This window comes from Echinops telfairi, unplaced genomic scaffold (genome assembly GCF_000313985.2).
Source record: "Echinops telfairi isolate 266 unplaced genomic scaffold, ASM31398v2 ScPeMD7_7475;HRSCAF=8513, whole genome shotgun sequence".
Classification (NCBI taxonomy): Eukaryota; Metazoa; Chordata; class Mammalia; order Afrosoricida; family Tenrecidae; genus Echinops; species Echinops telfairi.
In genome coordinates this window covers 11,005,726-11,029,686 of record NW_022111379.1, presented here as the reverse complement: position 1 = coordinate 11,029,686, position 23,961 = coordinate 11,005,726, and the positions used below count along the sequence as shown (strand labels likewise).

Sequence of the window (23,961 nt, the reverse complement as noted above, 5' to 3'; positions counted from 1 at the left end):
AGGAGGCTGGCAGGTGGGGAGGAAATTTGATGCATCTCTAAGAGAAGACTTAATAAGTTGATTAACATACTTTTTGCAAAGAGTTAACTCCAGGAAATGGAAGTACAAATGTTCCTTCCAGAACTGTCCAATACGTTTAGAATAACAGAGTGTTGTTGGAAAGATTGCCCCTTTTGTGGTGATTTACCAATAAAAATATAGTATGCTTAATCTTCTCATTACAATTTTATAATCATTGAAATATTTTAAATTGCCCTCAGTTTTATACATTTGCATTATTTTTAGTAGGTGTCAGTTTTTTAGTAGTTTTTAGTAAGAGGGAATTCCTGAACTTCCATAACTAAGGTCCGAACTCTTACTCAAAGTGTTTACCCCATAATACCATTGTATGAGGCCTCTAGGTAGAAGCTAGCTATCCTTGGATGAGGAAACAGCCTTATGATAGACCTTTTCTTGTTAACTGCTTTGGAAAACCATATTTGTATATTTTTTTGATTTTGTACATATTTGTCTTATTTCCCTTTCCAGAACAGCATTCATTACATTTCTTGCATAGAATTTCAAAGTGCAGTGTGACCTGGTGCTGGGACAGAAGGCTGGGAAATTAATTATCAGGCACAGATGCCACATTGAAGGGCCTTTGCCAATTATCAACTTGGTAGCCATGATTCACCCCTCAGTGACCATCTGAAAGCTGATTCTTGCAGGATTTCATCCATATTTGAGGGAATCTGCCCCCCACGCAGACACACACACACACACACACAACTTTTTTGGACTAATTTAGAAGCCTTTGAGTTTGGACGAATGTTCTCATTTCCTTTTTTTGTTGATCTTGGCCCCTTAAATATCCACCCACCTTATTACTCATTTCTTGGGGACTTGGCTTCTCAAAAACACAAGAGAAAATATATCTGCAGCCATATGGGTTGAATAAAACAAACTTTAGAGAAAGAAATGTGTGTTCTCTGAACTTCCTTTGTTTATATGATCTGTTTATATGTTGTTAAGATTGTGTTGCCCAGCTGCCTCCCAACATTTCAGAAATGACTAAAGTTAATCTGGAAACCTCTCTTTGAGGGTCATGTTGCCATAGTAAATGAAAAAACACTTCCTTTGTCTCCTATTAGATAACCCCACTTTTTTTGAAGAGTGGGAGGGATGCCAAGAGCTCCATATGCTAGATTTTTGACATTTTTGAAACGTCCTTAACTTCTAGAAAGACGATTACAAGGAAGCCAATCAAATATATTTTGGAATATACAACTGACTGTTTGAATGTTTGTTTGCTCATGGTTCACATTAGGCCATATCCTATTGTCTTAGGCTGGGTTCTCTAGAATAGCAAAACCAGTGAAGCACGTATGTATACATGTACAAGGACAATTTAAAAAATCATGAAAAACGAAGTGAAAATATAATGGAAATTTTCCACAAACCTTTGAAGCACCCTTGTATATAGAGGGATTCCTTTCAAGGAAATGGTTCTTGCAGTTGTAGAGGATAGCAGATCCCAACTGTGTGGGACAGGCTGTAGACTGAACCCCCAGGAAAACACCCCCTGCCCAGTTCACAAATGGAGGGAAATTACATAATTACTGAGATTACAAATTACTGAGAATCACAGCCTAGTCAAGTTGATCCTTATCATTGATCACTACAGTCCACCCTTTGTCAATTTGACACTTGTACAGATCTCTAGCCATAATCTCTAAATAGAAGTATCAAGTCATATTTGCATCTGACTTAATAAAACTAACACATAAAAGCCAAATATGTAATAGCCTCATGTACATCTTATATTTTATAAGTAGTAGGATAAGGGATGGAAAGAATTGTATATAAGAGGGAGCTTTAAAATTTCATGAAAAAAATTAAATTGAAAGATAATAGAATTTTAATGAATTTCTCTCATGTGCATGCATGCATGAATAACAAAACAAAAATATTCATAACAATGGCAGTCCTCATACCTACAGATGATGGCATTGTGTTGGAAAGGAGTGACAGTCAAGGCCCCTGTGGATTAAATTACACAGTAGGGCTTCAGTGTTGATAAATTTCTGAGGTAACCCAGCGGAGGTGTATTGTTGGTCTTGAAGGCAATGCACTTCTGGTGCCCTTCAAAACAAGTGTGGAAGAAAGGCTGTAGCCATATCAGTAGCTGTATACCAGGGCCAGGAGATATATTCATTTACTCATGCAGTGAAGCATTAGAAACAGCAACTGCAATTAGATTCTACTTACTAAAGTTTACAAGAACCCACTGTCATTCTCCAAGATCCATGTAGTTTGTGCTTTGGTTAGGTTTGTTCTTGTTTTGTTTTTTGCACAAACCAAGTAATAATAAGTTGGATGGGGATGTGGTAAAAATTGCATTCCAAATTCCACCAAGTTATTGAAATGCCCTCGTATAGAGATTATTTCAAGAAAATGACTCCCACTGATGTGGTGGCTGGAATTCCCTGCTCTAGGTCTGCCATCAGGTTGGAAGCTTCTCCTGGCTCATGTGGTTAACGGGCTGATGAACCCAAAATGAGCAGATAAGTGGAACTTACAGGTGCGCAGGTTGTAGGCGCTGACATGCCAACATTTAAAGATCAGGCAGTAGGCTACTGGCTTATGTACCAAGAACTAGCAGTCAGAGGAACACAAATTGGATGCAGGATTGATGGGCACAAGGCAGAGTGTGTGTGTGTGTGTGTGTGTGTGTGTGTGTGTGTGTGTGTGTGTGTGTTGTCATCATTGTAATTGACCAGTGTGGCACCTTGTGGTAGGGAATGACCATCAAGGTCCCTGCAGATTAAATCACACAAATATTATAAATAAGTATTATGAATATTGACACTAGTGTTAGGTGATGTAGTTGCATAGCATCAAGTCAATGTTAACCTCTTATCAACCCCATGTAACAGCAGAACTGCCCCACGAGGTTTTCTAGACTGCCGTCTTTATGAGAGCAGATTTGCTAGGTCTTTCTCACACCACCAGCTTTTAGGTTGGCACCCAAGCCCTTAACTCTTGCCTCTCGGGTGTTCCTTGAAGTGATATCAGCAGACCTTAAACAGAGGACTCTAGTCTGGTCTGTGAGTTAAAACTTCAGTACATTTCAGCCAAGGTCATTCTAGGATGGACTTTTGCAAACTCCTTATCTTGAAGGAATTGAAGGGTGTTAATCAGCAACTTGCACATTCAGTGAACTCCTTTCTCTAAGTGGAAAGTTTCTGTGTGGGTGTGGGTGTATGTAAAATAGCTCTCCTTTTCTCTCCCTCCCCATCCTTTGCCCATTATAATGGATGATGTGTAAACAGAGATAATTTCTATCACATTAAACTATTTTTCAACTAACAAATTTAGAAGTCAGAATAAGGAAATAAAATCATTGGGAATAAGGAAAGAAAACTATTTTTCCTCCGTTTGGAAGTTAGTTACTCCACTGAGTATTTAGCTGGGGTACCGGTGTCATCTGCATTTCCTTCAGGTTCTGCCCCGGTGGAAAGAATCCTAGCTCTGCATTGCCTCGGTGCATTTCACCAATCTCCGTCGCAGCAGCAGGTCGCAGCAGCAGCGCACTACCTGCTGAGGGATCTCCTAAGTGAATTTTCGTAATCTGCTTCTCAGTTCTCCCGGCTGGCCGAGGCCCTCTTATTTCTTGAGTGGTTTGCAGTTCCATTAAGTGGCTGTTGTTTGGGGTCACTGCTGAATGTTTTATTTGAATATCACTTTCATGATGAATTGCTGCTTTTAGCTAGAGGGGATAAAGTCCTCTGTGGTGAGCTTTAAAAAGGGAGGGGAAAAATCTATTGTAGTTATGTACCAAATAAATTGACTCTCTTGTCCTTTTGTCCTTTCAGTGTGGTAACCCCAAGTTCTTGTGATGTATTTGTTTTGGTTTTGGTTTGGTTTGGTTTTCAGTTAAGCCTAGTAGTGTCCTGTACCCAGGTGCATGCTATTTCTGCAATTGGTCATTATGGTGATAGAGAGCATATTTCTGACCTGGAAGTGTGGTTTCTTTGACTCAAAACCACATCAATATGCCTTCCATTCTCCACTTCCTTTGCATTATTTCCTTTCAGAGGGCTCAGTTTGTCATCATTTAACCTAAGGATGATTCATCTGGGACTGACAGCTGGTAATGCTATAACAATACTTTATATAGTATTATGCAAGTACTTACCATCATATTCTTTCTGTGTGTGAAGCACATTCTGTTTTAATCCTTTACAGTCACTCTAAGTGAACAAGTTTATCTATGTCTAAAAGGATGGGTTGTAGAACAAAGAGGTTAAATAAATCCCTCAGAGTTACAGTGCTTCTGAGTTACTCTGCTTAGCAATATTTACAGGAAATGAGCAACACTTGTGAAGATTATTCTGGATGAATAAGAAGGAATTTTCCAAACTCTGCTCTGGGGGTTAAAACCTAAGTGTTTTTAGTGTGGTCAGTTGATAAAGACCAGGATCAAAAGCTCATTAATTATATATAGTGTTTAAATTGATGAGTCCAAGTCAAGATAATAAATACTTAGGTCAGTTTCTGTTCTGCAGCCAATGTGATAAAGTTAAGGAAGGCTGACTCTTAAATTAGTGGAACTTGAACTGGAAGTAAGTAGGCCATTAATTTTTTTTCTTTCTCTCCTCCTTTCAGAGAGATGGAAAACTTGATGACCAGTTCCACCCTGCCTCCCCTTTTTGCAGATGAAGAGGGCTCCAAGGAGAGTAATGACCTGACCACAGCTGGGTAAGCCCTGCTTGGCACACTGGGCCTCTGCATAGGCATTAGACTAGAACAAGGCATGAGGTGCTAAAGAAGCAGTGTATATCATGAGAATAAAGGAGGCATTTCTTGGGCTTTTTTGCAGAAAGCCAGGTTAAACTCCTTTGTAATCTGCATTCAGCCATCTCTGCCAGCCTCTGGTCCCTGCAAATCTTTCCAGTAGAGATCCTCATCTGTTTCCCAAGGAGCAGTTGGTGGTTTCAAACTGCTGATCCTGCGATTATCAGGCCCAATGCATAGCCTGCTACACCATCTCTGTCCCAGAGGGTTGCTATGAGTCAGGGTTAACTCAGTGGCATTGAGACCCTATAAAAGGAACCTTGCCCATCAGCCACTCTGAGGGAGATAATTTAGAGCACTGGAAGCTATGGGACAGTTTTCTCTGTCCTATATAAGATCAGGATCAACTCAGTGACACAGGTTTGGTGGGTTTTTAGTCCCTGTGCAACTGATACAGCAATTAATGGGATCTAACAAACATCTGGGATTTCCAATTAGAGAATCATGTAGTTTCCACTGAGGAAATGCCTGCCAAAGGGGTCTCTCTGAGAAGCAAATACCATTTTCTGTTTCAATTGCCACAGATTTTAATGTATCTTTCATGTCCCCAACGTCAGTTTTTATTAAAAGATCAGATGATTTTGGTTTTAATTCACTGCCTAGGAGCTTTAACTAACACCTTTTTTATTGTTTTATTTTATTTGGTCTTTACTTATTTCAATGATCTGAAAAATATGTAAAGGACTGCAGAAAAGGGTTAATAGCAATTAGCCCATCTCTTCCCTTGGAAATCTTTGTTTCAGTTGAAGTTTGTTTTCCCCCCTGCATATTTGGAAATTACTTGGCAAAGAATAAATGTATTCTGTAATATGTTGAAATGGTAGCTAATCCCTAAAATGAATTATTTTAATATTCTTTAGAGCGCTCTGAAAAATAGATTATACTTTGTAATTCTGTTTCCTTCCCTCACATTCATTTCTCACTTCATTAATATCTGCCTGGGGACCTCACTACTCAGATGAAACTGTTCTCTGAGCCTTTTCTAAAGGCCACCTCGTTAGTAAATGCAGTTCACTCAGTGAAAAGTTTTTGAATATCCATTATGTGCCAGATACTATTGATGCAGTGATCCAAACAGAAATCTAGGCCCCTTTAAAGCTGAAATTTTATTTAGCAAGTTAGATAATAAAACAGGATAAATGAGTAACATATGAGGTGGTACCCAAAAATACCAGAATCCCACCCCTCAAAGCTATGTATTAAAATTTTTTTACAAAACAACCATATCACCCTAAAAGTACTCTCAATTGTACTTACTACGTTTTTCAAATCTGCGATTCCATTCTTGGAAAAATTTTTCAAACTCGTGTGTTTGTATGGTTGGGAGCACCTCCCTCATTTTTTTCTTCACCTCTTCTATGTCTTCAAATCTCTGTCCTTTCATGTCCGTCTGCATTCACAGAAACAAAAAGAAGTCACATGGAGTTAGGTCAGGTAAGGTGCATGTGGCAAGAGAGGCATGCTTTTTTTGCTAAAAACTGGCGCACTAAGTTGGCTGCGTGAGCAGGTGCATTGTTGCAGTGGCAAAACCAGTCCCCTGCCTGCCACAAATCAGGCCTTTTTTGTCACACACTATTATACAATCTTTTCAGAACCTCTAAATAGAGTGCTTGATTAACAGTCTGACCTGGTGGAATGAACTCCAAATGTACTTTGCCCTTCACATCAAAAAAACAAATGAGCATTGGGTTTTGGGGGGTAACCCTCATACATACAATGTTAGAAAGTAAAAACAACTATTAGATTAATAATGAAAGCAGGGAGAGGATATAGGAAACATTTAAGAATACTGTTTTAGATAGACTGGCAAAAAGGCATCAGTGAGAAAGCGACTTGAATAAAGACCTGAAAGCAAGTACGGCTACTAGTGTTCACTTACCTGGGGTGTGGTGTGGGTGTTATTCTAAGCTGAATATCATTCTAGTATGGAAGCCTTGAGGCTGGAATGTTATTTACTGGAAGTAGCCAGGAGGCTAGTGTGGCTTAAAGCACAGTACATAAGGGGAAGGGGCAATGGAGGGCTACATCAGTGCTTCTCAAACTTTAAGATGCTTATGAAGTGCCTGAAGATCTTACAATAGGATCAAAGATTCTGCATTTCCAACGTGCTTCTCACGGGTGATTCCAGTGCTGCTAGTGTAAGGCCCATGCTTTGAGTCCCAACGAAGAAGATCATATAGGGCCTTTTAGATTGAACAGAGTAAGCACTTTGGCTTTCACTCTGAAAGAGAAATGTGGGAGTCACCAGCATATAGCTCATATTCAAAGCCATGAGATTTAGTGAAATCATTAAAGTAATGAGAACTGTGTAGATAGCAAAGAGAAGAGAGTGGAACACTAAGCTCTGGGATGCTCCGACATTTAGAATGGTAGCTGAAGGGGGAAACCAGCATAAGGACTGAAGAGGATTGACAGGAGTGTCTAAGATGGCAGTGTAGTCTCTGTGTACTGCAAATAGATTAAGCACACAGCTGCTAATAAAAGGTCCACTTTATTCAGAAGTACCTCTAAAGAAAGTGCTGGTAATCTACTTCCCAAAAAACCCCAGCCATTGAAAACCCTGTGGAGCACAGGTCTGCTCTGGCACACAGGTGTCACTGGGAGTCAGAATCAACACAGTGGCAACTGATTGGGGAAATGCTAGCAGCAAAAACAGGAGCGTAGGGTTCTGGAAACCAAGTAAAGAAAGTTTGGTTTTGGGGGGTTTTTTTTGGTCCAGTCTGGTAAACCAGATAAGGTGGAGACTGAGAAAATGACTATTTCACATGGAGATCACTGGTGGCCTGAACAAGAGTTATGAGTGCATCACTTCTTTAGAGTAAGTGTAAGAGAGAATAGCTCTGTTCATTGCAACACTGGGCACAATAGCAAAAAGGTGAAAACAATCTAATTGGCCATTGTGGGATGAACGGATAAGTAAAATATGGTAAAAGCATACAATGGCATACTGCTCAGCAATAAAGAAAAATGGATTATCAAAACACCTTACAACAAAGATGAACTTCGTATATATAGATGTGTATATGGAAGTGGGTGGTGGGTAGGTGGGTTTACCAACCACCTTACGGGATTGGTTTTCTTGTTTGGAAGACTTAAGGCCATAGTCTCATGGGGCAACTTGGTCAATTGGCCTAAGTTTATGTCTGGTGTGTAGTGTTTCGCCATTTTTAAAAGCTTGTAAGCACCCATCTAAGATTCAACTATTGTTTCTACTCATCCAAGCAGAAGAAAAAAAACCAAAGTCTCAAAAATCAAAAGAACTAAATTACAGGACTAATAATCTATATCATAGTTCCCAAATTTATGTGGCTTACCACTGCCTTTTCCAAAAAAAAAAAAAAAATTACTCAGCACCCCCCAACAATTAAAAACATATCCTATAGCCCATAATCCAGAGTAACGTGTAAGCATCTGCTATGCACCCACTCACCCCGGGTAATTCCAGCAGCCCCAGTAGGTGGTGTCACCTTCTTTGGGAAACAATGATCTAGCTACACAAACTGCAGCCCCATCTACCGTGAAACCAGAGGAACTAGGTGGTACCTGGCTACCACTTCAGACAGAACCTCAGATGCTTAAAGTATCCAGACTTACTGGACCAGCTGAGACTGGAGCACTCCCCAAGCCTGATATCCTAAGATAGTCTTTATACCTCGATCTGAAACTAGCTCTTGAAGTTACCTTTTAACTAAATAACAGATTGCCTCATAAAATAAACATGTCATCCACAAGTAGTATGCACCTTTAAAAAGTCATCTGTGTGATGATTTTCAAAAAAAATCAAAAATCACTTTAAAACAAAGATTAAAAAGTAAACGGCCAGGGGATTCGATTACTTGAAACAGAACCAAAGACACCTGAAACTCACTGCCATTAAATCGATTACAATTCATACTGACCCTAAGGGACAGAGTAGAATTGTCCCTCTGGAGTTCTGAAGCTGTGGTTCTTTATGGGAGTAGAAATCTACCTCTTTATCCTTTGGAGCAGCTGGTGGCTTTGAACAGGTGAGCAGCCCTACTCGTAACCACTATGCCACCCGAGTGAGACAGGGACTGCTGAACTAATGACCTTGAGTAGGCCAGAGGGTGTGTTAAGTTCCAGGGCACAAACAGAAGGTGCTGGTGGCTGTAGCTTGGAACATTGCCATAGTAACAAAAGGCATTCCCACCCTGCTCCTTGATCTTCATCCTGCTTGTCATCCTTATGACCTTTGACACATTTGACCTCACTCTTTTGAGTTATTCCTGCTTTGGTCTGGGATTCCGAGGATAAGTGCTGTTTTTCAAACCGACTTCTGTTAAGTATTACTGAAATGAGAGTGAGCAAGAGTGAATAAGTTAACACTCGTTAGCACAAATGAAGTAAGAATGACAGTGAAAAGGCATCCAAAGTGATTGAAATATTTGGGAAACACCACATTGCTAGGATCAAACTGTATCTCTATGTACATCTCTTTTCAGAGAACATGCTAAGCATTGATTTCACTGCTTTCCTCACAGACTTTTGAAAGCACCTAAAAAATAGAGACCTTTTGCTCAAAAACAACTATTCTGATTTTTTAGAAGGTGGTCAAGTAAGTATGCTTTGCACACATTCATCTCTCATCCATTTCTTGTCCATAATTCCACTGGAACTATACTCTCTAAGATTGACACTGGTGTTCCCATCTTCATATTTAGCAAATCATTTGTAGTATATTTTATTTGACATCGACAGTGTTGTGATTGATCACCCCCTCCTTCTTAAAAGTCTTTCTGCTTTGACTCTCCTAACGCTTGCTCCTATAATGGCAGTGTACCCTAGAGGTCCGTGCTGGCGTTTCTGATCACTGTCTGCAGAACATGCAGCACTGTCCATGACTTTCATGGGCCCACTCCTTCAAACACTCAAATATCTGGGGTCTGTCTTCATGCCTGTTCTCTCAGGACATGTCTCTTGAGCAGTTCAGATGTAGCCAGTGGCATCACTAGATGGGAGGAGTGTGAAATGGTGTGTGCCTAGACTCTCCTCTGTCATTCCCCAAGAGTGATACCAAAATGACCCCAGGGCCAGCAATGCGTGGGCCAACACCACAAGGGGAAGTGCTGCCAAGGCATGTCATCCCTGAAGTTAATGTCACCCATCACCCAGGACAGTAACTCATCACCACACACACACACACACACACATATTCGTCAGGGTACAGATAGGTGAGCTTAGGCCACTGGGCAGAGAGGAGGGTCTCATCCTGGTGGAGGGAAAAGAAGGTGGGGAGGTACGTCATGGGTGGGACAAGGAAGTACTGACTGAGAGGTATGGCTCATGGTGGGATGCTGGCCAGCCCCCAATGGAACAACACCATGCAGTTACTGCAGTAGATGGCACCAACCATGGTGATGCTACTGGGCTTCCCATTATCAGAGCTCACTCATTGCACACCTTTCTGTCTCTTTCGCACATATACACACACAGGTAGATGTACCCACATCCTATCCTTTTCTTTGTTAGTAGAACATCATCACCCAATCTAGAAGCTTCAGAATTACCTTGGACTTTTCCTTTTCCTTGATTATTTATTTTCAGTCAGTCACTAAGTCCTCTTCCTTCTGTCTCATTAATACCTCTCTATCCTGTCTACTGTTGCCTTTCTCTGCGCCTTTTGTCTCTTGCTTACTTTGTTTCAGTCGTCTCCTGAGATTAGTCTCCAGTTCTTCTATGAGACCTTGATCTTTCTGCCTGGAACAATGTTGCTTACCGATTGTACTTGTTCATTTCTCATGACCTCCCTTCTGAAATCTTTCTTAACATCCCCTCCAGGTACATAAAATACACTATGCCTTCTACCTTGCCACTGTGGAGTTTGTGTGCCACTGTAATGATTCACCTATAACCCTAAGGAATATGTGTTCTTTGAAAAAATGAGTGCACATTATTCTCTCATTCACCATCCTGCCACCTTTACTTTCCCTGCTCCCAAGCCCCAGCACCGGAAAGGTGCATACAGAACTCCCTAGCCCTTGGTATAGCCTTTTCTCCTTTTTGTTTGTCCCTTAGGTCAGTCAGTCAAAGGCCCTACTATCATCTTCTGAACCTGTGAGATCTAGTTTGCTAACTCCTCTGGAACATAATGAGGGGGGTGGCAGAAAAGAAGGATATCTGCAATTCATTAACATTTTATACCTGAACTTACTGAAGTTGAGAATACGGTTCTTAGAAGATCTGTCAGTAAACACTACAGTCCAAGGAAAACACCGCCTATGAAATAGACCGTAACAGATTTCTTGTGCCTTCCAAGAACTCTTCTTGTGAGGAGACAAACTGCCTCTACAATTGCCATTCCTTCTTCTTCATTGATAGTGTTTTCTTTTACCTTAGAGATAGATACAAAAAAGGTAGCATTTTAAACTCGAATTCTTTGCTCAGAGCTAAAATACAAAGGCTGTGTTGAGGGAAGATGTAATTGGGGAATAAGAAATATTCTTAGTTTTGATAGGAGGCTTTATGAAATTGATCTGGTTAAATCAAACACTGAAACTGTTTTTAAAACACTGTTCTAGGGAGAGATGGTTTGCATTTACACAAATAGTTGGGAAATCAGTTCAAAGATTGATGTGTACTTTTGCTGGCCGTAAAATTTGTCTTGAATCTTGACAAACAGTGTGTTTGAATGCTGTTGATCTGCTACTCTTCAGGTTAACCCACCCAGAAGTTCCATATAACAGTGGAGCCACCCCATCCACCAACAATCCAGAATTTGTGGAGGATCTCTCCCAAGGTCAGTTGCTTCCGACTGAGCCATCAAATACAGCAGACAGCAGTGAGCAGAGGCATGAAGATGAGGTAAGCTGTTCCTGACCTCAGCTTCTGAAGGAATCAGGCGGTATTCATCAGAGTGTTTATCGTCGACTCTCACATTCTTAGGTTGATACCTATAATATTTCTGATGGTTTATTTCTTATTTTCCATAGACCCCCACCACCACCACCAGAGACAGCTAAGCTTTTTCCCATGCCTGAGAAACAAACCACCTATATATAGTCAACAAATGCTTTTTGAGTGAGTGAATGACTTCATTCAATATATAATTGGTGATGCATCAGTATGCCGCACATATTCAAGGCCATACTCTGCTCACCAAGGCCACATGTGTCCAAAGGATTCACACCATTTGCCAAGTCATTTGCCCTCCCATAGGAGAAAACCTTTCTCTAATTTTTAGAAGGTTCTAGATCAACCAAGACAGCTGTCTTCTTTAGTGGCCTTCACAGTTGACTTAGTATGCTGTCTTTTTCTTTCTTCCTTTTAGCCAGGATAAAAGTAGCAAACACCCTTGAATTTTGTCTTCTTTCTTATTATAAAAGTGTTTTTTTTTAATGTCATGGCATTCTTAAAGATAATAGTAATTTTTAAATATCTTAAAATTCTTAGAGTAGCCTTAATGTTACTGAGTTTATACTAAACTAGTACCAAATGTACCATTTGTCCAGTTGTAAATTATTGTGTCATTTGTATATTTGGAGTACAGTGACATAATTAATAGTTAGATTTTACTCTTCTCTGAACTAAGAATTCTTATATCTGTAACACTTTATTAACTGAATAGGTTATGTATAGTTTATAAAGTTATGAACTAAAAATATTATGTACCAGGCATTTCATTTAGAAGGGAGGAGAAAAAATACCGTGGTAAAACATCAAAGCTTTCTACTCCAGTAGTACCTCAGTCCTTTTTTAAAAAGTCTTTAGAGAAGCAATTTAATCTTGATTCAACTCAGCAGGTTAAAACCTCTTACTGACAGGCTGTGCATATTATCGAAGACTTAGATACTGAAAGTGTTGCTGTCTGCTGTGGGAAATAAACTAGTCTTTAAATGGGTATCAGTGAGAATACCCTTCATGAATTATTGTTCTTCCCTGTGCTACAGCTCATTTCCATTTCTGCCCAACGCGTGTGGCAACATTTTGTTCTGGTCCACTGTGGCAGTATGCACTGCGCTGGCACAGTGCTGTGTGTGCTGCTGCATTCCTCGTGGAGAATGTTCTCTACCAGGAGCCAGGACCTGTGAAGTGTTTATGAAGGTCAAATCTTAGATGATCCTAGCATCCTTATCCTTATCTGTTGGGATTTAGCACAAAATGCAGCAAGCTTGTATGGAAGCTGTGGTATGGAAGCAGGTCAGCAAGTGCACAGTCTAAAGTCTGTGAGTGTAAATTACATTATCATGACTGGTTTGGAGAGCTTTGATTACCCAGTGTCTTGTATGTATAGGAAAATGCAACTCTTAACCTGTTTCATTTGTTGGTATTTGTTTTTATTGTGTTATATGGGGTCTGTTGTTGTTGTTTGGTTTTTACTTTTTACTTTTTATTTGTTTTGCAGCAAAGAAGTAAACGAGGTGGTTGGTCCAAAGGAAGAAAGAGGAAGAAACCCCTTCGAGACAGCAATGCCCCCAAGTCCCCCCTTACAGGATATGTTCGCTTCATGAACGAGCGTCGAGAGCAGCTTCGAGCAAAGAGACCAGAGGTCCCATTTCCAGAAATCACCAGGATGTTGGGCAATGAGTGGAGTAAACTGCCTCCTGAGGAAAAACAGGTAATTGCTCAAATTTTTTGTCTTTGGCTTGATCTGTTCTCTCTCAAAAAGATCACCTGTCCGAAAGCCAATAAAAAGAGGATCCATGGTGGAGTCTAGGGTTTGGCCGCAGTAGTGCCTAGGAGACCACCCTGGCAGGCCCCTCAGTGCTCTTTTCTCCAGGACTGCGGTGTTAGAATTGTTCCAGGGTCCGCTGCAGGGTTGTGCGGCACCTAAGGGACCTAAGACCCTGGACCCCTCAACCACAGCAGTTCCACTTTATCTGATTCACATGCGCTTACGTAGATTTTTTTTAATGGTCCAATATTAAGAAATTCTGCAACGTTATGCATTCCACTGAATTAAAGGGGAAATATCATGCGTTAAATGAGGAAAAAATTCCAAAGAGTCATTTGATAAGATTCTGCAATTGAAAAAAAAAAATTGGTTTAAGAAAAATATTTCACTGCTTTAATAATTCTTTCAGTTTCGTTTTGTTGCCGTAATAATTCTTGTGTAACTTAGTTCTGGCACATTTGAGCTAGCATGAAATGTAAAGCAAGAGCCACTAGAATGATTTCTCTCCTCAAAAGCAGGCATTAACCCTTTAAGGCTCTAACTGAAACAGACCTACTTGTCAGAGAGCTTTAGGGTGCAGGGGATTAATAGCAATACAGTCGGAGGGGCTGACTTCGCGTAAATGCAGTGATGGTAAAGATCATGGGGGAGATTTGGAGTTAAAGCTCCCAGCATTTGAAAGGTACCTACATTTCTTTTTTATCTTACACTGTTAAATCATCTTTAAGAAAGAATTCCAAATGTAAACCAAATTGAAAAAATTTCTCTTTTTGGAATTAGTTGAATTTAAAATTTTCAAAGATCAGATTAATTTGCAACTTGAAGCGTTATGTTTATGTTAGCAAGCTAGTAGAAAGCAGTGTATATTTTCCATTGTGTTGGCTGAACACAAGGATTATGAGCTCTAAATAGCACATCAGTTGCTTTTTGTTGCTTTTTGCTTTTTGTTGGTGGTTTTTTGACAATGTAATAGCGTATATGTAAAGACCAAAAGTTAAAGTACCAGTAGCTATCTGCAGGGATAGCGTAGCCTATAGTAGTAGTGCTGTTTGGTTCCATCAAGTCTGTTTGACCAGAGTAGACCTGCCCCATAGCGTTTTCTAGGCTGTCATCTTTACAGGAGCTGTGCACCAGGCCTTTCTCGCATGAGTTGTTGGCTGAGTAAAAACTGCCTACCTTTCCGTTAGTGCCCAGCACTGATTGTGCCCTGGAGGCTCCATGTTCAACCAAAAACTCAAATACATCTGCCAGCGAGTTGATTCCAACTCAGAGCAACCCTATAGGGCAGGGTAGACCTGCCTCTCAGGGCTCCAAGATCAACTCCGTACAGGAGTAGAAAGCCTCACTGCCTCTCCCAAAGAGCAGCTGGTGGTTTCGACCTGCTGACCTTGCAGATAGCAGCCCAGTGCATAACCACGATGCCACCAGGGCTGCAGTGTCCAGTCTAGGGTCATGTATTGCGGTTGGTAGTCAAGTGTCTAGCCTCCTTTAATCTGGAATATTCTATAGTCTGTTTTCTATAACATTGATAGTTTTAAGAACATAGTCCCTCCTTTTTTTTTTTTAATAGAAAATGCATCACTTGTATTTGTCTGTTTCCTCGTGATTAGATTGAGGACTTGAATTTGTGGTCAGAGGATGGCCCAGAAGGACAGTGGTTGTCCTGCTCAGGGTACTACATATGGAGACACACAGTGTCCCTTGGTTCCCCGTGTTGATGCGTATTTGATAAATAAGCAGTCTGTGAGGAGATGCTTAAAGAACATGCAAATAGCCCGTACTACTTCAAATTTACCCATAGATTTAGCATCTCTGGTCATGATTCTTAGCTAATCCAGCCCTTGCCATGATGGTTACGAAGTTATTTTTCTATTCCTGCGCCTCCCTTACATTCCTCAGAAGCCTTCAGCAATTCACTCAATGCAGAAAGCCCTTTCCCCCCATTTATGTATTTATTTTTCTATTTAATACTGGTATGCGCAGAAGAATTTCTATTTCTTTCTAAGGTGTATATAATTTGTTATTGTATTAACAATTTTGGTGCTCAAATTGTGTCAGTTTCAGCCATTTGGATGCCCCTTACTCTAGCTATGGGACAAGGCTTCTGACATAGGATTATTTTGTGTTCAACCAATATTTTTATAACTAATTTCTTATACTTAATGAATGAAAAGGACAGGGCATTAGACAAAATAATCCTGGTAGATCAATGAACTTTATTTAAATAATTAATAGAACAAAGCACAAAGCATGTAGATACAGGCTTTCTCAAAGTAGTCCATTTTGAGGCCATAGGATGAGATCATTCCCTTTTACATACTTTCTGTGTCTCCAGCTTTAGTGCTTTACTCTTTAGGCTCTTAAAAGGCCAATTGATACATGAGATCATTCTCTCAGAATGGTTTAGGGATAGAGAAACAAGAATATTCCATTCCTTCCCCTGGGAAGGCTAAGTATGTCTGGATGGTAGTCAGACCTCTAGAAGCCTGGTGGAGTTTCTATCTGTAGGCTTAGAGGGATAACCATAATTATCCCATGATTTTTTTATGAAAGTAAATGCCAAAAAATCAGTCTTCATTAAGATGGAAGGAAACAATAAATAGTCTAAAAAGTCAGAATCAACTCTTTGATTATATCTTACTCTGTTGGTACAATTCATGCTTTTCTACTTCTCCCTCAAAGCTATTGTCCGTGCACATTTCTCTCCATGCTCTCATTAGCCTATGTTCTTTAAATGCAAACTCACGGCGACCCTCTAGGACAGAGTAGAACTGGGTTTCCGAGGCTAAATTTACCGGAATAGAAAGCCTCATCCTTCTTCCACGGACAGTTTGGTGGTTTCACACCGCCATCCTTGCAGTTAGCAGCCCAGCACGTAACCAGCCCACTAGGGCACCAGAACTCTTTCAAACACAATGGGTCTTCAACATTTCTCTGGAAAGATTTCATTGCCATTCATTCAGTTTTCCATAAACTATTTGAAGTCCCTTCAGCGTCATTGATATTTTTATTACATACTGTTTTCTATTTCTTGAAAATCATTCTACTCCCCACTCCCCACCCCCAGCGCTATCTTGACGAAGCCGACAAAGATAAGGAGCGTTACATGAAGGAGCTGGAACAGTACCAGAAGACTGAGGCATACAAGGTCTTCAATAGGAAAACCCAGGATCGGCAGAAAGGCAAATCTCACAGACAAGGTATCAGAGCTAAATGTATTTATATTCTGTTGTGCGTAAAAGGTTAGAAAGTCAACTGTTAAGGTGGTAAAGTATTAAAAATCTGTTTCTATATTAGTGTGCATTCACTTAGAACAGTGGTTCTCAATCTTCCTAGTGCCGCGACCCTTTAATACAGTTCCTCATGTTGTGGTGACCCCCCCAACCATAAAATTGTTTTCATTGCTACTTCATAACTGTAATTTTGCTACTGTTATGAATCGGGTGACCCTTGTGAAAGGGTCATTCGACCCACAAAGGTGTCTCGACCCAAAGGTTGAGAACCGCTTCCTTAGATGCATCATCTTGGAATTCTAGTAAAATAACATTGCTCTCATCCTACAAATTTTAATTGGTTTCCATATCCATTGTCACCGATTGGGCTCTAAAACGGCATATTCATTGTCTGCTCCCATTTTTCCCAACTCCCAGTTTACGTTCTTTATTTTCTACAGGCACATGTCTACTAAACTACATAACCTTTTCCTGCCTTGTATTGCTATGTCTGTGCTTTTCTTTGACCGTTCTGTCATCTTCCAGTGATCATCCTTTTCATTCATCCTTTCACTCATTCGTGTATGCATCCATTCAAAACAATATTGATTGTACACTTCCTGTTATATAAAGATAAGCCAAAAATAATGCTACGTGAGTCAGTTCATACATAACTCATATTTATTCCAAACAGCGTGTGTAAGCATGCCTCTTCAAATGGTGGATGGCTGTAGACAAGTTCTCTCAATAACACCCTTGTCTTAGTCTCCTTGGAGTCTCTTAAAAAAAATCTAATCGAAACAGAGGCTTCCAAAGGGATCTGCTAAGCAAGTTAAGTTCAAGACTGCAGGGGCGGCCCAGGGTATGGCAACTGAGTTTGGAGGTCCCGTCAGAGTGGCACAGGGGGAGCTGAGAGACTGTGACTCCCTCTGACTTCATAAGGAGGAAGACGTCAAGCTCAACGTCAGCCCAAGACAGATAGATGGCTGTGAGGCAGAGGTCAGACATACCTCCACCCTCCAGCCTTCTTGACCACTCTCACCCCATCCGGTCCTTCCCATGGCACCGTCCACTCTGCTGAGTTCAGTCACTTGTTTCAGTGGCCACCTTGAACTCAACGGACAATACTCACAATTTATGGAGTTTCTTGGGGAAGCTCACAGGATCACACAATGCTCAAGGTACAGTCCTTCCTGTCAGGAGCACCTCTTAGCTGTGCCAGCAGGTAGACCTCTCTCTGGTCGTTGGTTTCTCAGCCATGCTGCCCTTTGACCTCTGCCCTGGTTGGGCAAGAGTTAAAATTCTCTTTGAGCCCTGCCGATAAATGCCCAAAAGACACCCTACTCTGCTTTAAACCTCACAACTGTTTCTCTCTAGCTCTGTGGACCAGCAAATCGAGCTCCCCTAATTAAGTCCCTGTTGAAACTCCTGCCTGAAGGAAAGCCTGCCAAGAAGCCCCATCCACAATTAATCTGTCAACTCCATAACCATTGCATCTTCTCCAAACTTAGCACAAAACCTGCTAAGACGATCATGCACCAGATGACTTTCAGTGTGTATTTTCTGTCCTCCATCCCAAAGTCTCCCTTTCATCAGTACAACCTGTGTCTATTTCTCCTGTGCCTAATTGTGTAATCGAGCTATGGGTTTCCCTTTAACACTTGCTGACCAACGTGGTAGTCGATAAAGAAAAATATTATGTGTTGTGAGAGTCCTAATATACCAACAGTTTTTGTAATTTGACACATGCATGTACTTGAGTTTTGCTATTATTTTCTTTTTTCTTACTTTTTTATTTAATGTTCTCTTATTCTTTCATATTTCAGATGCAGCCCGACAGGCCACTCACGATCATGAGGTAATTAGCTTGTGTGCACATATCATCTGTATATACATATACAAGGAGACTTCAAGAAGTTCATGGAAAAAGTGGAATGAAAGGAGAATGGTATTTTTCTATGAACTTTTTAAAGCCCCGTCATATAGAGATGTCATAATGCTGCTGTTTAAAATGTTGCTAGATTTTATTTCATTTTATGGATGGCATAGTATTTCCTACTTCTTAATTTGTATTAGATGAATTGCTTTAGCTCAGGAGTTCTTAGCATAGGGCAGACCCTTCTGCCATGAATTTATCTTTAAACTACAGTTCCTAACCCCAACCTTTCCTGTGGTCCAAGAATTTTGTTGACTTTAAATACCAAAGATAGCTGGAATTTGGAGTGAAGTGTAGGCGTGAGGCCTCACTAGAAGTTATAACTTTTCGTCATCTTAAAACCTTAGCCCTGGTGGTGTTGTGGTTACCCATTGGGCTGTGACCCGCGTAATAGGCACTTCAAAACCACTAGGGGCTCCTTAGGAGAAAGACTGGGCTCTCTACTCCTGTAAACAGTTAGGGTCTGTTTACTGCAGCCCACAGGGGGTCGCTGTGAATCAGCATTGACTGGATAGCAGTGAGTCTGAGCGCATTTGGATAAAATGAAATATTCAGCTGCAGGATAGATAGAGCACAAATGACAATACCTTGGTTCTCTGTACCTCTCTTCCTGTTCCCTCCCATGTGGCATGTATTTGTTTACTGGCCTCCTCTCTGTCATTTGATTAACCTCCATAGATAAGATTGAGGTCTGTGTACTTGTATGTGCCTACTGTATTACCTAAATAGCTATAAACGTAAATGTAACCTTAGGAGCCTGGTGGTACTGTGGGCAAGGTGTTCAGCTGCTAACTACAAGAGTATTGGTTCAAACCCAGCTGCCGTCCACAGGAGAAAAGATGATGTTGTTACCTTGGAAACCTTGTCGAGAGTCCATTCGAAGTGACTCAAAGGCAGTGAGATGATTAATATATGGAGGGAAGAAATACATAGTTCGTGGTTATTTAGGCTTTTAAAACTCTCAGTATCTCCCCATTGCTTACCAAATCATATTCAAACCCAGCAAGGTCTCTTCCAAAATTCTTTACCACCCATTTCTCTTCTCTGTTGTATATTTTAAAGTGGTGAGTATTCACTGCCTTCCAGCTGCCTCTACCTGCTGTGTGTGCCCATGTTATTCCCTTCATGAGGCTTCCTCTCCTGCAGCCACGTCTTCTTCCTCCCAATTCCCTGTTTCTGCATCTCAAAATGCTAATCTTCCTGCAAGCCTTATTTCCTCCTCCAAGCTTTACTACTTCCCTTTTTTTTAATCATGTTATTGGAAGCTAGTATAACTCTTATCACAATCCATCCAGCCACCCATTGTGTCAAGCACATTTGTACATTTGTTGCCCTCATCATTCTCAAAACATTTGCTTTCTACTTGAGCCCTTGGTATCAGCTCCTTTTCCCCTCTCTCTCCCCGCTGCCCCCACCCTCATGAACCCTTGATAATTTATAAATTATTATTATTTTGTCAAACCGTACACTGTCTGACGCCTGCTTCCCTTTTTTACCCCTCCCAGTTCTCAGTACTTCTTTATATGCACTTAGCTGGCCCCGCCAGCTGTTGGAGGATCTTTGAATGCTTCTATTATTCAAAATACTCCTGGGTTGGACTCTCTTCAGGGCAGGCACAATCTAGTTTGCATCTTTGTATCCAAGCTCATACCGTCTGATGTAACGCCCTTAGATGGAGAAGATAGACTTCTTAAATGGACGTATTTTTACTACTGTGCCTTTCACAGATGCATTTGCTTGCATGACAGCTTTACCTAGATTTCAGCATAAAGAGAGAAATCAGTGAGCCACATGAAAAGTAGATTCTTCCAATAAGCAAGCTGATACCACCTCATAAACTCCTTTTTTAATATAAATGAAGACAGTGGGGGGTTTTTTGTTGTTGTTGTTCTTGTTTTTACAAATTATCACATCTCCAGTATCTTTGGGTCTCTGCTTTCTCAAATATGGTTTAAGATGCTCCTGAATGATTTCTACCCTTGTCTGTTTTGGTGTTGTTTTTTTTTACTATATTGCAAGTCCCAAATCTAAATAACAGTCTGGTGCTAATTGGAAGTCTGATTATCAGCTCTGTGGTTTATCTATTTTTTTTTCCTTCTTTCCTGTTCATTTTTATACAAGAATCTGTAAGAGATTGGCTTGAAATAGCAATGGGAATTTGAAAAAGCAGAGTTTTCTGATGTATTCTTGAATTTTCTAAATAACTTGCTCAAGGGAATCCTTTCTTCAAAATAGTAACTGTTTATCTTGTGGTGGTAGTTTTCATACTTAATTTGGTGTTGGTAACCTTCCATATGAGACACAGGCTTTACTTATTGGTTCTCCACACTTAACAATTACAAAAGAGAATTTAGACCGTTACCTAAGCATTCAGTCTCTCGCTTTCCAGTCACATTAATTTCATCACATAGATTTTGCCAGCCAGATTATATGTGGCAATTTTATCTTCGGTAAAGTTGAGATAGTTACAGTTAGGAAAGACTTAGAAGATTTAGTTATTGATCAAAGCTGCTACTGTTGATTTGAGAAATGACTTTTTTTTATTAAGATACATTTTTTAGCATAATATTAACTTCTGTGTTTGTAGAAAATGAGTCTTTGTATGATTTCCCTGTTGCAGGAGTGTACATGTGTTCAAACAAACAAAATGTAAAGGGCTGGTAGAGGAAAAGCCAGAAATAGTTTGTCAAACGTGTCTGTAAATCTCTCGATTGATAGGCCTACGTCAAGGAAAATCTCTCTTAGTAAGGACCTTGACCCAATTCGTTGCCCTTACTTTACCAGTTTTTATTTTACTTGGAAACATGGCTTTCCTAAACTAGGTAATTTCAAAACAATTGCAATTGAGAGAAACTATTCTGATCATTTGTAAACATAGCTGCACAGTCATTTCCTCACATAGAACTTCTTAGTGGACTAGGAAAAACACATTGCCTTCAAGTTGATTTCAACTCCTGCCAACACTGCAAGGCAGTTTGGAACTGCCCTCTATGGTGTTTCCAAGAATGGATCTTTCCAGAAGCAGACTGCCATGAAATGACTGCTGAGTTTGAACCACCCACTTTTTTTTTTCTTCAAATCATTTTATTGGGGGCTCGTACAATTCCCATCACAATCCATACATACATCCATTGTGTCAAGCACATATGTACATTTGTTGCCATCATCATTCTCAAAACACTTGCCTTCCACCTGAGCCCTTAATATCAGCTGCTCATTTTTCCCCCTCCCTCCCCACTCCCCTCTCCCTCATGAACCCTTCATAATTCACAAATTATTATTATTTTGTCATATGTTACACTGTCTGACGACTCCCCCACCCTTTCTCTGCTGTCCATCCCCCAGGGAGGAGGCTATATGTAGATTCTTGTAGTTGGTTCTCCCTTTCTACCCCACATTCCCTCCAGGCATTGCCACTGTCACCACTGGTCCTGAAGGAGTCATCTATACTGACTACCCTGTGTTTCCAGTTGCTATCTGTACCAATGTACATCCTCTGGTCTAGCCAGATTTGTAAGGTAGAATTGGGATCATGATAGTGGGGGGGAGGAAGCATTTAAGAACTAGAAGAAAGTTATATGTTTCATCGTTGCTACCCTGCACCCTGACTGGCTCATCTCCTCCCCACAACCCTTCAGTAAAGGGGTGTCCAGTTGCCTACCGATGGGCTTTGAGTCTCTACTTCTGCACTCACCCTCATTTACAATGATTTGATTTTTTGTTCTTTGATGCTTGATACCTTATCCCTTTGACAGCTCGAGGTCACACAGGCTGGTGTGGAACCACCAACTTTTTAGCTCACAACCAAACACTTAACCACTGTGTCATCAGGACTCCTATTTTAGTGTACTAGGAATCTAGGGGGATGGGGGAGGCCTGTTGGGTTAAAGAGCAGCTCCAAGGCCCCATGGAAAAGGAAGGAACTGATCGGGCCTTGAAGGTGGCATGAGTCTTGTATGTTGAGGAAAGGAAATACCCCAGATGGGTAAAATGGCTTAAGCAGAGATATGAGTAAATTCACATATCTTACAAAGTACATGAAACATCATAGATTTAAAATATGTGGTTACTTCCCTTTGCCGACCCTGTGAGGAGTAAAGTGAGAAATGTATGGTGGAGTAGTCCAAGAGCTCATCCTGGAATACTAGGGCCACGGAGGTTCACCCAACTGATCCTCCTTTTGCCCGTGAGGAAAATTACTTGCCTAAGATGGAAAAACTTGCCTCAAACTACTCGTTGAGCTATGTAGAGGCAGAAATCGTCGTACTGAAGCCAAGCCTTCTATATCCCCGTCTAGCATTCTTGGCAGCACTTAAGATACTATATAAAGTAGGCTAAACAATGCAGACGGTTAAAATTGGCCGGGTTGTCTGAGATGTCAGCACAATTTGTTGCTCGTTAGACAGAAACTGGTGTGTGTATTGTAATGAAGTCTGTTGTATTCTGTTGTTAGACAGAAGCTGGTGTGTGTGTTGTAATGAAGCCTGAACTTGGATTCCTAAGGCACTGTTGCCAAAGCAGGTACTGGAGAGTGTAGTTTATAGCCAAAGACACACTGGCCTGAGAGCCATTTTGCCTAGCAGTGGAGCACATCAGCCTGGTATGCAATTTCATGAGCATTCCCTGAAGTAAAGGGCACTTCAGATAAGCAAATCACACACTATGAAATTCTGGCTGTAAGCCTAGATCACAGCAAAATGTGTTCCATTCAAAATGACTGCTGTTCCCCTCAATATGTAGCATGAAAACCAATGTGAAGAGTATTCTTGCTGCTCTCAAGTCAAAAGCCAGTCCACTAGACCCATGAGCCAGCTAGGGTTACTCCTAGGAACCTCATTCACGGACTAAGATAGAAACAATAATTTTGTGTCTCCTTTAATTTATGAGAAATGACAAAATGACACTTGGCCTGAACAAATTAGACCCTTTTGATGAAGAGGTAATCAAATCCTATGATTTTAATCCCTTGAGCAATCCTTGGAGCAGCTTAAGTGTATCTAAGCCCCACCCCCCCACCCCCCAGGAGGATCCTCTCCAGGCCAAGTAATGTGTTCACTAATGGGAGAGTGCTGATGGTTTTTATTACCACTCTTCCACTAAGTAGAATTTCTGAGTTGCCTTTCAGAGACTGAACAATTCTCTTTAATTGCTTTAATGTTTCTTATTTTGTGCTCTTAAGAATGTGTACCAAGCATAAGCAAATGTGGCGAAGAAAGCTGATGGTGCCCAGCTATCAAAAGGTATAGCATCTGGGGTCTTAAAGGCTTCAAGGTAAACAAGCAGCCATCTAGCTCAGAAGCAACAAAGTCCACATGGAAGAAGCACACCAGCCTGTGCGATCATGA

General features: G+C 40.7%; 1 protein-coding gene across 2 annotated transcripts in view; it reads left to right on the top strand.

Moving 5' to 3' along the window:
* Nucleotides 1–23,961, top strand: part of HMG20A (high mobility group 20A) — an 83,138-nt gene that overhangs the window by 49,779 nt on the left and 9,398 nt on the right. For both annotated transcript variants that reach the window (XM_004711978.2, XM_045285773.1), the window contains 5 exons: nt 4,648–4,740; nt 11,511–11,658; nt 13,199–13,411; nt 16,536–16,668; nt 18,507–18,538. In XM_004711978.2, coding sequence (XP_004712035.1) covers nt 4,652–4,740; nt 11,511–11,658; nt 13,199–13,411; nt 16,536–16,668; nt 18,507–18,538 — 615 coding nt within the window. In that variant the 5' untranslated portion in view covers nt 4,648–4,651. The remainder of the gene's footprint in view (nt 1–4,647; nt 4,741–11,510; nt 11,659–13,198; nt 13,412–16,535; nt 16,669–18,506; nt 18,539–23,961) is intronic.